The 12,592-nt window shown below is 56.0% G+C and overlaps 1 protein-coding gene across 1 annotated transcript in view; it reads right to left on the minus strand.

The window, feature by feature from the left end:
- LTBP2 (latent transforming growth factor beta binding protein 2) overlaps positions 1-12,592 on the minus strand; it is a 57,299-nt gene that overhangs the window by 12,021 nt on the left and 32,686 nt on the right. Inside the window, 7 exon segments of the mRNA XM_032189240.1 lie at positions 143-235; positions 512-551; positions 1,346-1,368; positions 1,903-2,133; positions 2,761-2,925; positions 3,186-3,308; positions 7,120-7,194. Coding sequence (XP_032045131.1) covers positions 143-235; positions 512-551; positions 1,346-1,368; positions 1,903-2,133; positions 2,761-2,925; positions 3,186-3,308; positions 7,120-7,194 — 750 coding nt within the window.

Below are 12,592 nucleotides of genomic sequence, written 5' to 3' on the forward strand. Positions count from 1 at the left end.
CTGGGACATGCCAGCGGGGCTGGGATGGCAATCCTGGGTGTTAGGTGGGAAGAGGAGAGGGCTGGGAAGGGAGAGAGCTCTGGCATAGAGCTTAGGATGTAATTTCCGCGCAGTGGCAGGCAGGCAGGGGAGGGACACGCACCTGAGCCCTGTGCAGGCATCTGTGTTGGAGCAGCATCAGCCCAGGTGGCGGTGGGCACGGGCTGAGCAGGAGCACGCCGCGACTCCTCTTCCTCTGCTGAGGAAGAACATGGATGAGCTCCTTCCCCTGGCCCCAGGCGCAGGTGTCCACCCAAAGCCCAGCAGTGCTGGCTGTCCCGGTGCCCACATCCCTGGGGCAGCCAGGATGGGGCAGCAGGGAGGCTGCAGAAACCTCATCATCATCTTGTTTAACCTCCAGCCCAGTGCTATCTCTGAGGGCGATGACATCTCAAAGCCACCGTGCCCTTCCTGCTGCCCCTTCCCCTTCAGCACCGCTCCCCCCCTGCCTTCCCACCCGCCCCGTGCTCACCTCTGCGCGTGGCGGGCTGCGGGGTGGCACCAGCAGCAACCTGAGGGACAGAAACACCAGACCGCTGTTAACCACCCGTACGGAGCTGAGATGCCGTGCCCACCAAAGGGGACAACCCATCTCCAACCCGAGGACCTTTCCATTACAAAGAAGCAGCTAAGCAACAGCAGCCCCACTCCAGCTCTGCCTCAAAGTCGAAAGCTTTGGAAACTTTGGTTCAAATATCTGCCCTGAGCTGAGATTGCCCTGTGTCCTTGGGAAAGGACAGTCCACGTCTAGTGGCAATGGCAGTGTGCTGTCCCCTCTCTCAGAGGGGCTGCAAGGATATTCAGGAGCTAATGTAGAGGGGGCACAGAGGCACTGAGGAGAGATATAACCCAGCCTCTAATGATGGCCAGGATCAAGAGACAGTTTTCAAGTCAGGCGCGTAATAACGAAGCCCATCTGCAGATGAATTGGTCCCCAGACAGCTCAGTTGGAAGGAGCCCTGTGTCTCCTGTGGGGAACTGGAGGTCACAGGCCCTGAACTAGGGCAGCAGTTCCTGCTGGTGTGAGCTCACAGCCTCTTAGCAAGGGCTGGGCAGGCACCTGGCACAGAGCAGATACCTCGTCATCATCTTGTTTAACCTCCCTGCAGAGCCAGCATGGCCTGCTGGAGACATAACACCTCCTGCAGCCACCCATCACCCATCCTGGCATGGCCACTGCAGCGCAGCCAGGGGGGAGGCTGTGCAGCTACTCGCTCACCTTGCTGCTGCCTCTGACCACATTTCACAACTCCCCATCACCTGTTTGTGTGATCCTGCCACGTTTGGCAAGACAAACCTCACTCACCTGCCCAGCAAGAGAAACTTGACCTGGAAAGGGAAACAGTGCACGGTGAGTGGAGACAAGGCAGGCAGGTACCCTCCATCCTCCAACCCTGGCAGCTCTAACCTCATCCCACCTCTACGGCACTGCCTCACAGTGCTTCATTCTCCCCTGTAAGAGCTTGTTGCCAAAGCCAACACCCCCGGAGCGTCCACCCCAGCAGCTGCTGGCACAAGCAGTCGGTCACACTTCTCCCCAGCTGTACTGGACAAGAGCTGAAGGAGTGCAGTGCCAGGGCTCCCACACGGAGCTGAGGTCCCACGGGAGGCAGCCTGGCCAGCCAGCACCAACTGCAGAGCTGCAGTCTCGGGAGCCTGAAGCACCCAACCTCCCCTCCAAGGGCTTGAAGAGGTGATGTCTCATGCTCCAGGAATACCGCAGGGCTGAAGGACACCTTGCATATTCACACAGATGTACAAAGCCCGTATCAGCCACAAGACCACCCATGGGGACACAGTAGGACCTGGGAATTGCCCTCCCCTGTTAGGGACCCAGATGGAGCAGCTTTAACCTCACTCTACCCTCTCCTGCCGTGATGCCAGGGTGGGGTAATGCCTGCAGGATGCTTCCACGCAAGCTGTCCTGCAGCTGCTGTCTCCTTGCTGTCCAGTCTAGCGTCCAGTTGCTGCTCTCCCTTTGCTCTTCCAGGCTGAGGGGCAGCTCTTCTGCCTCTGCCTTCCTCATGGACAGGCGGATATCGGAGCTGGAGTAGGTGTAGCCATGTCCTGCTGGGCAAATCTCCTTAAAGGCTTCTGTGAGGGAAAATCAAATCAGAGCTTTAGAGGTTGGAAGGGAGAGGTTAATGCAGGGATCACAGGCAGATGTGCCTGCAGTACCCAGACATGATGGTGGGACGTGTGCAGGAAAGAGTGAAAATGGACAGGTGTCTGTGAAAGCAGGTACCACTTTCTCCCATCCTATCATTTTCTGGAGATTTCTAAGGGTTAACTCATGACAGAAACACATCTTGGCTGCAGCGGGTGGACGCATCAAGCAGAAGGTATTTTCAACAGCTGCTGGCTGGTACTCCTGGACACCAAAACCTAAATCTCTCCCCCAGGTCAGTATTGCTAGGAAAGGGTCACCCCACAAGAAGGTTCAGAGTGAGTGAAGGAGCAGAGAAAAGCAATCCCCTGGCACTCAGGCACTGAACACTTCGCACACCACTCAAGATGCCCTACACACACCAGATTTTTCCCAGCCCTGAGGATTTCTGCGCCTTCCTCTCCCCATCCCACCCCACTCAGAGACATGCTGAACTCACCCCCGCTCCAGCAGCAGAGGTGAGGGAAGCCAAGCGAGACAGAAGGGCTGCCAAGCAAGGCCAGGCACAGCCGTGGCTGTGCTCTCCCAGCAGAGCTGTGGTTTCCCGGTCTCACCTGAGCCAGGCACAGGGCACGCCTCGCAGTTCTTGCCCCAGCCCTTGCCGACGCGGCTGCAGCAGCAGATCTGCTGGGTGATTCGGTGCGAGAGGGGGAAGGAGCACACGCCTCCGGCCGCCGAGCGGTAACACAGCCCCTGCTCCATCGACACCGCCTTGTCCGCTGAAACGCAAGGGCAGGGTCAGTGCCTGAGGTCCAGCCCCGTGCCCACCGAAGAGGGATCTGAGGGCGCTCAGCCACTTGGGACTTTCTCTGCCCGTGCCCTCAGCCTGTCTCATGACAGGAGCAGGGGGCAGCACGCAGGCACGCAGCCTCACACCCACCCCCATGTGCAAGAGGCACAAAGCTGCAGCCCCACTGAGCTGTGGGGTCCTGCTCATGTCCTGCCCGTCCCCGTGCTGCTGTTCCCCCGGAGCACTTACAGATGCAGTGGCTGCGGGAGGGGTCCAACATGGTGCCAGGCCTGCAGGTGCAGCGGAAGCTGCCACGGGTGTTCAGACACTCGGCGTCTTTGCACAAGCCCTGCATCAAGCACTCGTTGATATCTGCGGGAAGAGGGAGCCCTGGCTCGGCTGACAGCCCCTGGCCATGTGGCTGGGTGCAGGAAGGGCTGCGAGGTGGAGAGGAGCCGCCTCTGCCCTTTTGCTGCCAGCCAAACCAGCCTCCAGAGCCTCGATGGTGCCTCAGGGGTGGAGGGATGAGGGAAGGGCACAGGGACTGGTGCCCCGTGTGGGTGCTGGCAGCGCTCTGGCTGCTGAGAGAGCCCACTGCTAGGCAGAAGGCGGTGGGCCAGGCTCTAGCTCATTGTTGTAGAGTCTTCTTCTGGGCTGTAGGTCATGCAAGAGGGAGGACACCAAGTTGAAACACTGCCTCTGCCCCTGACTCAGCAAGCAACGTCAGGCAGTCTTCAGAAGGGAGCTGGGCTTCTCCCAGGGAAACGCCGTCAGTCTCATCTGCTTGGCCAGCAGTGAAGCCCTTCCTACAGCACCACGCAGGAATGTATGAGCTAAGCTGCAGAAGATGGGGGTTGGCAAAAGGTGCGTAAGGGGGGAGCTGAGGGCAGAACTCAGGGTGGAGGACAAAAAGGAAGCGCTCCTCACGGGTTGATCCAGCTTTATATCTTCGCTAAAGACCTTGGACCAGAAAAGTAAGTGTGCTGATGAAATGTGCCGTCTCGGGAAGCACAAACCGTTCAGGAAGAGCTGGATGGGAGTGTGGAGCTGGACAAACCTCAGCAGCACTCCACTACAGATCTCATGTGCTACAAGCGAAGAGGTTGGAGCAGCCAGTGAGAGCCCACAGACCATGCTGCTGTACGGGATGCCAACGCGGTGCGAGGCAGCTTCATGCAACCACTTCCCAAAGCCCCAGGGCAGTCCTACCACCAGCATACAAGGCCTTGCTGGAACCTCAGGAGACCTCTAGAGACTGTCTCAAGGCGGACGGGGTGCAGGGAAGAGCTGCTGGGACACTTGGAAGAACACTGCCTGACAGCAGCTAGGCACAGGAACAACTTTCCCCACTCTAGCTTATTCCTCGGAGCTGAGGCATCGCTGTTGGCAGAACTGGGGTGTCACACAGCCAGCTGTGACAGCTGGAGTTTAGACTTACTGACCGGAGAGGTCCTCTCCAGACCTGTGCTCTTAAACTCCTCCGTTCATTCCACCAGCTGCCCCACACACGGCTGAGGCACACAGGGGCCACGAAAACCAGGTCACGATGTTCAGCCAGTTGGAAGTACCAATGCCACAGGGATGTGCAACAGGCCAGGGAGAAACTGCATCTGTCTGCACTGATCTAGAGCCGGCCCTTATGCAGTTCCTGGGGCAGAGCTTTCAGCAGAGGATGGAGAACAACTCAACCCCCGGGTCTTCTTATGTGGGTTGCACAGACATCCCCTTGCATACCTCCTGATCACCCCAGACCCCAAGGAAGGACACCTCTCAAGCTCTCTCTAGATAGAGAAGTGTGAGCAAGTCCTGAGAGAATCTCCTCTGCTGACCAGAAGTGGTGGCCTCAGAGCAGAAACCCAACAGAGAGATAACAAAGCTCGGCAGGGAGGATCAACAGAGCACCCTGCATGGCAAGAAGACCTTCTCTGAAAGGATCTGCAGAGACTTTATGGCATGGATGATGCAGGAACCTGTGCACAGTGTGGTGCTGTCCCTTGCAGCTCGGGGAGGAGGGGGTGGCTGTGACAGTGCTGTGACAAGTGGCGTTTTCCTGCTCAGTGCCAAGCACAGGTGGGAGTTCACAAGCAAAAAGCAGTGCCCAGACCCCAGATGAGCTGGGAACCCTACTCAGAGAGGAGGCTTGGGCCGTGTGGCTGATCTCTGTCCCTCGCTGGCCCCACTCAGGGCCGTGTCACGCCGACATGCCCAGGGGATGAGGTGCTTGGCCTCCGCGTAAGCAAAGGGATTGAAGGGATTAGAATAATGAGCGCACAAAACAAACAAGCACCAAGGGCTGTGCTTTGTGAGCTTAATTTAAACCAGGGCCACACGCTGGCCTCGGTCCAGCCCCATTTTCCACTGGCAGCAGAAGACCCACCCACAGTGGAAGGCCCCGGGGGGAGCAGAGGCAGGCAGGCGCTCTCGGTGCCACACGCTCCTACCCCTGCCGCCGGCCAGAGCCATGGCTGACCCACAAGAAGAGGCCTCAGGCACCGTGAAACGAGGCTCATAAGCTGTCTCGGCTGCTTCCTCCCACCCGACACAAGCCTGCTGGTGCTCCTGAGGAACAACCACGCTGGGCCAGGCAGCCCGTGGTTTATACCAGTGTGTGGTGAGGAGAAAGGACCCGAGTCCGCAATAGGCACTGAGGTGCAGGTGTGTGTGGGACTGACCCCAGGGACCCCAGCCCACAGATGCCTCTGCCCTGTGTCTAGCAAGCACATCACTCCTCCAGTGCCCCCCTTCAGCCTGCGAAGCCAGAGCCCAGCAGAAAGGCTGCTGAGCTCCTCTCCTACAAGCCAGTGGCCTCAGGAACCGGCGGCTCTCATCCAGCCCCTTGGCTCCCCTCCTACCTGGGTTGGCAAGAGAAGGTCCCGTGTGGCCTCTCCCAGTCTGTCATCCCAGTCACTCACTCTGGAGCTGAGCTGAGGTGCTGGGCTTCCAGACACACATCCCACAGCAACAGCAGGGATCGGAAAAGCACCTCGAGGCAGCAGACTGCAGAGCAGTGCTCCTCCAGCCTGGCTTACAAAGGAACACGAAGAGGCACACGTCTCTGGTTCAGGGCTTTTCCTGCGAGGAGACATCTTCCTAGCCAACTTCACATTGCCATTGCTCCTCAGCGTGCTGAGCCTCGCCCTGCTCCAGCAGGGACGCAGATCCAGAGCAGCGCCGCAAGTCCCAGCTCACTGCCATCAGTGGTTCCAGCTGCTCTGCTCCTCAGGCTCCCATTGAGCATCCCCGGGTGGCTCCTCACACCCATGGCACTGCCCATGGCCACACAAGGGGTGAGAGCTGAGCGCCACGGAGAATAGAAGCCGTTGTGCCGTTGAAAGTTCTCCCCCAGGACAATGGGGGGAGGTTGAATCATTAATTAAGGAAGCATGGTGGAAAGTCCCAGCAAGATGAGTCATTAGATTGCCAGCCCTGGGTTCGCGTGGCCAGGGCCCAGGCTCCCTGCTGCATCTTCTAGATGACACCTCGCAGCTTATCGTGAATCACGGGAAGGGAACCATAAAATTCTGCTGCAGTCAGAGCACGGAAAATGAAACACTGGGCCAAAGGATGCCAAATGAGTGTGAACCAGACAGAAAAGTGTGGTGGTGCCGTCCCCACATGGAGCTGAGGGACTGTGGGAGTGAGAAATGGATAGACCCCAGCAGCGCCGGGCAGGCAAGGCAGCCTGGCTGCCTGCACGAGTGACACACTCAGAACAGAGGAATCCACTTTTATGGCACTCTCCCCCTTAAAAAATCAGCAAATGAACAAGCAGTCAGCCTTCCAAAACAGTTTTCAGGCAACAGAACTGCTGTTGCTTCAGACTACAGGAGGAGAGCTGTGCGCTCACACTTGGCAGAGCAGCAGCACAGCCCCTTGCTGTGTGCACAGCAGGAACTGGGGACAGCATCCCAGCAGCAGGAGCAAACAGGTGAGCGCTCTCATGCTGGCCCAGCTCGGAGCTGACTGCATACAGCCTGAGTCATGTAGGTCAGGGTAACCTGTTGGGTTTTTCTTTTTTTTTTTTCTTTTTTTTTTTCTTTAGATGTTTGATGGAAACACAGGGATTTTTTGTAGATCTTTATCAGGCAAGTTAGGTAACGGTATTTTACTTGTGTAGTTAATTACACCTCTGCCTGACAGTGGATGTGAGAAGGAGAGAGAGGGATGAAGGCAGCATCCTTACCTTGGCAGTGGCTCCGATTCAGCCTCTTGTACCCCTGGGGACACTCCACCTGTCCGTTCTCCACCACAGGGTGTGCTGGGAAGAAAGCAAACAGTGAGGGACATAGGCAGCAGAGCCACCCATCAGCATCCTACCTTCTCCTCCACCCTCCCTGCAGAAGGTGTGCCTTGGGCAAGCCTGTGATGATGCCCAGGGCAGAGGGAGAGGTGGGCACTGCCACATTTCCCAAGTGGTGCCTTCTGCTGCTTGGCAGGTGCCACTCTGGTGGCTCAGAGGTGCTACCTGTGCTTTGCCATCCATCCCTGTGCCACCTCATCTCCTCCCTGGCCAGCTCGGAGAGCCAAGTGGCACATGACAAGGGGGATCAGAGCAGAAGAAATGATGGAGGTCCATGATAAGATGCTGAAATAACAGGCCAGGGCCTGTTTATTACATTTTCCCTCTTTTTATTTTCTTCCTGCCCCAGTCAGTCTCACCCAAAGAGATAAAATAAATAAAATAGCTTTGTGGGTTTCAAAATGACCTATAACCTGCACAATTAAACCTCTCCCAAGTTTTTACAGGCAAATAAAATGTGGCCAATAAATATAAAGAAGGGCAAAGTTAGGCACTGTATTTTGGAGCAAGGGAAAGGGAATCAGGGAGGTGAAGGGTTGAGGAGTGAGTAAGCCTGGGGTGGGGTAGAAAGAAGGGTGCTTTGTCTAGGGATGGGATTTTCCCAGGGTGGGGTCTCTTTATAACATTATTCTGGACCGTATGAATGGAAATGAGGAGTGTGTGTAAGAGCTCAGTGACTGTCCAGCCGTACTCCCACCACCCAAACTCCTCCTGCCTCACATCAGCAGCACACACTGGCGTCATAAATGGAAAGCCCTTGATGGCAACAGCCGTATCTAGAATCTGGCAGCTTCCTAACACATTGCAGCTTTCAAGAACCAGGGACAAACTGAGACCATGCCTCAGGCAGGAGATGTGCGGAAAGAGCCTGCAAAGGGTAAGAGAACAGTGTGCTGGGGGCAGAAAACAGGGTTGTCCATAACTCTTTGTCCTGGATACTCTGTCCTGTGATGCAGCTTGAAGCCATTCAAAGACATTTGGGGTTAGCAAAGAAATGTACGGGAACAACAAGCCGTTCCTCACCCTTCAGCAGACAGGAGAGTAGAAAGCCTGGGTTCCCCAGGTACATTAAATGAAGCTGCAAGGCTCTCTAGGTGCAGGAGATCCTCAGTGGCCAGATGAAGGAAAATCTATCTACTCACCCCCTTCAACAGTTCAGCCATGGATTGTGGGCAGGAGGTGCATGTAAATACCCGGGTGTTAAGGGAAAGGGGGGTGCTGGTGATACTGGGAATCGCTGGGTACACTTCCAACCTTCTGGGAAGGGAAAAACAACCCCTGGTGCCCCAGCGGGATTCCAGGTCCTCCCACACCGCAGCCTGTGGGCTCGGGGCTGCCGACAGGCATTAACTGTGCTTGGAAGCATCTGTCAGCCTCAGCACAATGTGATAACAGACGCTCAAACGAAGCAGCATCGTTATGCGCAAGCCCTCCGACGGGGAGCCAAGCACGCTGGAGATCAAACAGCGATGACATGTGTCAGAGCCCTGCTCCCTCTCCACAAAGCTTTTTGCAGAGAAACGGAGCCTGCGTAGCATCCTTCAGCCAGATGCTGCCGGGGAGAAGGCAAGGCAGAAAACAGTGGCGATGGGGGTGAGCGGGGCAGCTCTTGTGCCACCTCGGCACACCAATGCGAGTCTGCAGAAACCTGCAGCTCATTACTGCAGCAAATCACTTCCTTCCATGAGCTCTGATCCTGCCGAACAACAGCAGAGGTGGCAAAACCCCTCAAAAACCAGCCAAGGACACCTGAGCTTCCTGCAGAGGGGATCAGCATCCATCCCTCTCCCACGCCACTGGCACGAGTTTGGAGGCTGCTGCTCTGGAACCCAGCAAGGGGCAACGCCTGGGAAAAAGCAGATCTGGCGATTGGAGAGGGCAGAGGTCCCGGCCTCCTGTGTCTGTCTGTCTGTCTGTCTACACTCTGTCCAGGAAGAGATTCTCCTGGAGGCTGAGCCTGGGCATGGAGCAGCTTTGCACCTGTTGGGCAGAGGGATTTCAGGCGTGCAGCCAGCAGGGTGCCCTGGCTCCTGATTCAAGGCTGAGATTTTGGAGCATCGCCTCCTGGGCACTTCTGCCTCGTGGGCTCAGCACTGACGGGTGGGCTCTACAGGGATCTGCCCACCCTCAGCCCTTCCTCATCTCCTCGTCTCTACCCTAAGCTAGGACAATTTTCAAGTACAGAATGAGAAGGAAAACAAATGCATGGAAATCGGGCATTTTGCAGTCTAGCAGGATGACTTCTAAGAAAAGGAGAACTTTGCCACTTTCAGGAACCTCAGTCATTTCTGGAGACCCTGGCCTGGCCCCAGAGAAGAGCTGGATCACATCATCTTCCTATGCTGGGCACAGAGCAAGCAGCCAGCAGGGTGGCCACCGTGCCTCCACTCACCCTGAATTTCTCAGCCTGTGGGCGAAGAAAGGAGCCAGGATGGTTTCACAAAACCAGGAGTGGTGGGGTGGTGGACCCTGCCAAACCTCAGCCCGGTTTGGTGTGGAGATGATCAGCCTCCAGGGAGAAAACACCTTGAAGATGTCAGGCCAAGAGCTAAGAGCCATGGCTGTGGGGATAAGATGAATTCCCGGGCAGAATGGACAAGCGAAGGACACGAAACCTTGGGTCCTGCTCTGTCACATCTCTCCTCTCCTCGGGATGGTCTGTGGTAGGCAGGCTCCCTCAGGACTTTGTCCAATGCCCCAGCAAAGGCTCTGGAAGCTGGGGATGGGTAGGCAGGCACCAGTGGTAATGTACAACATGAAACCAAGCCCTCTGGTCCATGCACAGTCACTAAGGATCTTCAAGGTGAAAAAGATGCTTGAGGGGAAAATGGTGCTGGTAATTACTGCTGGCCTTTGGGGTCATTCCAACAGAGGGAACGTCATTCTGCTGCCATAGCGGTACGAGGGACTTCTGTGCTTGAAACACTTCTGCAGCGCTGTGCTGCTGTGCACTGAGACCACAATACTGCACGAGCGATGAGCAAAATGGGAACACCACCAAACGGGGCTCTCATGAAAGCTTTGCACTCCTACAGGATAAGACTTCACAGCACACAGTGCAGAAAAAGCCCCCTCTGTAGCCTCCTTCCCGTATTTCCATTTTTTTTTTCTTTTTTTTTTTTTTTTTCCCCTCCATATCCACCCGGATCTGATTGCAACAAGGGCAGACCAGGGGGTTGGTTTTCAAGGGGATTCCTGCTGCTGTTTCAGCGCCTGCAGGCACGGCGCAGAGGAGCGTGTGGCTCGCGGAGCCGGCTCCATGGGTGAGCTGCCACCCCTCGCGCGGTGGGAGGTCTGCCTGGGGAGCGCGGCGGACGCCAAGCCAGACATTACAGGATCCAACTTTCCAGTGAAATTCAGACTTTTCTCTAGGACAAAAAACTTGAAAAAACATGGGGAGGGGGAAAGAAAACAAAACAATAGCCCTTCGAAGACTTGTTTCTTCACGCAGCACGGGGAGATGTGCAGCGAGCACAACCGGCACTATGGTGCGTGGCTGAGCCCACGCTCAGGCTGCTTGCAAGCCTGTGCTGCAGCATGAAATAAGGACAGTGGGCACTGAAAAACCAGCACCTCAAAGATGCTGGTTTGCTGCCGTGCTCAGAAAATCCCCCAGATCCACCCAAACTGGCAGCTCCTGCATGGCAGAGGGTGTGCATCGCTGGTGTGGGTTTCTCCTGAAGCACTGTGAGGTTGTGGAGTCAGGGAGGAGGTGGAACAGAAGAGGGCCTGGGGCATGGACAAGCCACAGAAGGCCTCATCTCAGCAAGTGCAACCCCCTCCTCTACTGGCCAACTGCTTGTCCACTTTGTGTCTTCTACCGGAGAAACCCCGGGGATTTTCAGAGCTGCACACCTCAGCAAGCAGTCCCTCTGGTAAGTCTTGGAGTTCAAAAGTGAAAGAAAATAAATCTGAGGTGGGAGAAACTTGGTCTTACACCATAGCAAACACCTTGCCTTCAGAAAAAAACTCTGCGTTACCTGTTTCCTTTGCCCCCATGTGCCTGAGGAGGACCAAGGTATCCTAATGCTCAAGGAAAACCAGCTCACACCCTCCCTGGGACCTCAGTTGACCTGTAGCTTCCAGGGAAAGATGAAACACTCTCTGGACCTTGCTGGTTTTACTTTGCACAGACCATCACTTGTCCTTGCTCCAACATGTTCTCCGCAGGCCACCATATGCCCCAAAATTGGATGTGGTCTGGTAGGTAAGCAGGAGCAGATCTGCCCAGCAGCGTGCCTGATACTGGCACTGCTCCAACGCCCTGCCTGTGTTTGGGCTTCCTCCCCGCCGTGTCCACGTGTCCTGTCTCCAGCAGCTTCCTCAGCCTGATTCCCTTCTCACACTACCAGCTTTCTTTGGGCTTTACCTTCCTCCTGTTGCGATGTAACCCCCTCTGCGGACAGCCCTGGCCTGCTCGCACCGCACCTCTCCCTCTGTTCTGACCCCAGCTTTGAACACCGTCCCTTTAGAGTGCAGACACGGCATGCAAGTGCCTTAGCTTTTCTGAGGCGAGGCAAAACACAAAGAATAGCAGGGATTGGTCATGGCAGGTTCACTCGGACAGATGCCTGCCTTGGTTTCCTCCTCTCCTCTGATGTCTTTCCGCACACAAACATGCACCAAACATGAAAGCTGCGCTCGACAGAGACATCCGGACGTATCCAGACTCTACTAACAATCAGTGTCTCGGGCAGACAGTCAATCCAAACAAGTTCCCCATTTGTCTAGCTCTTGCCTGGCTGCACTTCTGTACATTTGTAAGTGTTTACACTGAGCTCGCTTCTGCCATTTCTGTCTCTGGTTGCTGGAATGAAATTCCCAGAGCTGTCAAGTCTGCTCTGGTGCATGCCTCCCCGGGACGCACGAGTGCAATGCCGAAGATCGCCGTGCCAGGAGGAAAGCTGGAAGCAGTCACTGGACATGTTATCTCTGCGCACGTGACAGCAGGTCACCGAGTGACAGCCCAGCAACTCTGAGAGAGGGAAACGCGAGCCAGCAAGCCCAGGAGACAGAAGGGACGTGAGTGCGGGACGTGGTCTGCAGCAGGGGCGATGCAGAGAGATGCCGTCACGCTGGAAAAGCAGAAGACCTGGGAGTCCCAGCAGAGGGTTACAGCACTCGGTGGCTCCATTAAAGCAGAAAGATCACAGAGAAAGGAGTGTTTCCCTGGCTCTACCCCAGGGTGAGAGTTCTTGTATGCAAAGTCAGCCCTCTCGAGAAAAGTGTGCCTTCATCCAGTGCCTGCCCCACAGCTCCCGTCGCTTGCACTGTGTGGTCTTCTGCATGTGGGGATGGTTACAGGGCAGCCAGAGGTAGCCAGCAGAGGAAGATGCTTGCACACAATTAAAGAGGA

Source organism: Aythya fuligula, chromosome 5 (genome assembly GCF_009819795.1).
Source record: "Aythya fuligula isolate bAytFul2 chromosome 5, bAytFul2.pri, whole genome shotgun sequence".
NCBI classification, from domain to species: Eukaryota; Metazoa; Chordata; class Aves; order Anseriformes; family Anatidae; genus Aythya; species Aythya fuligula.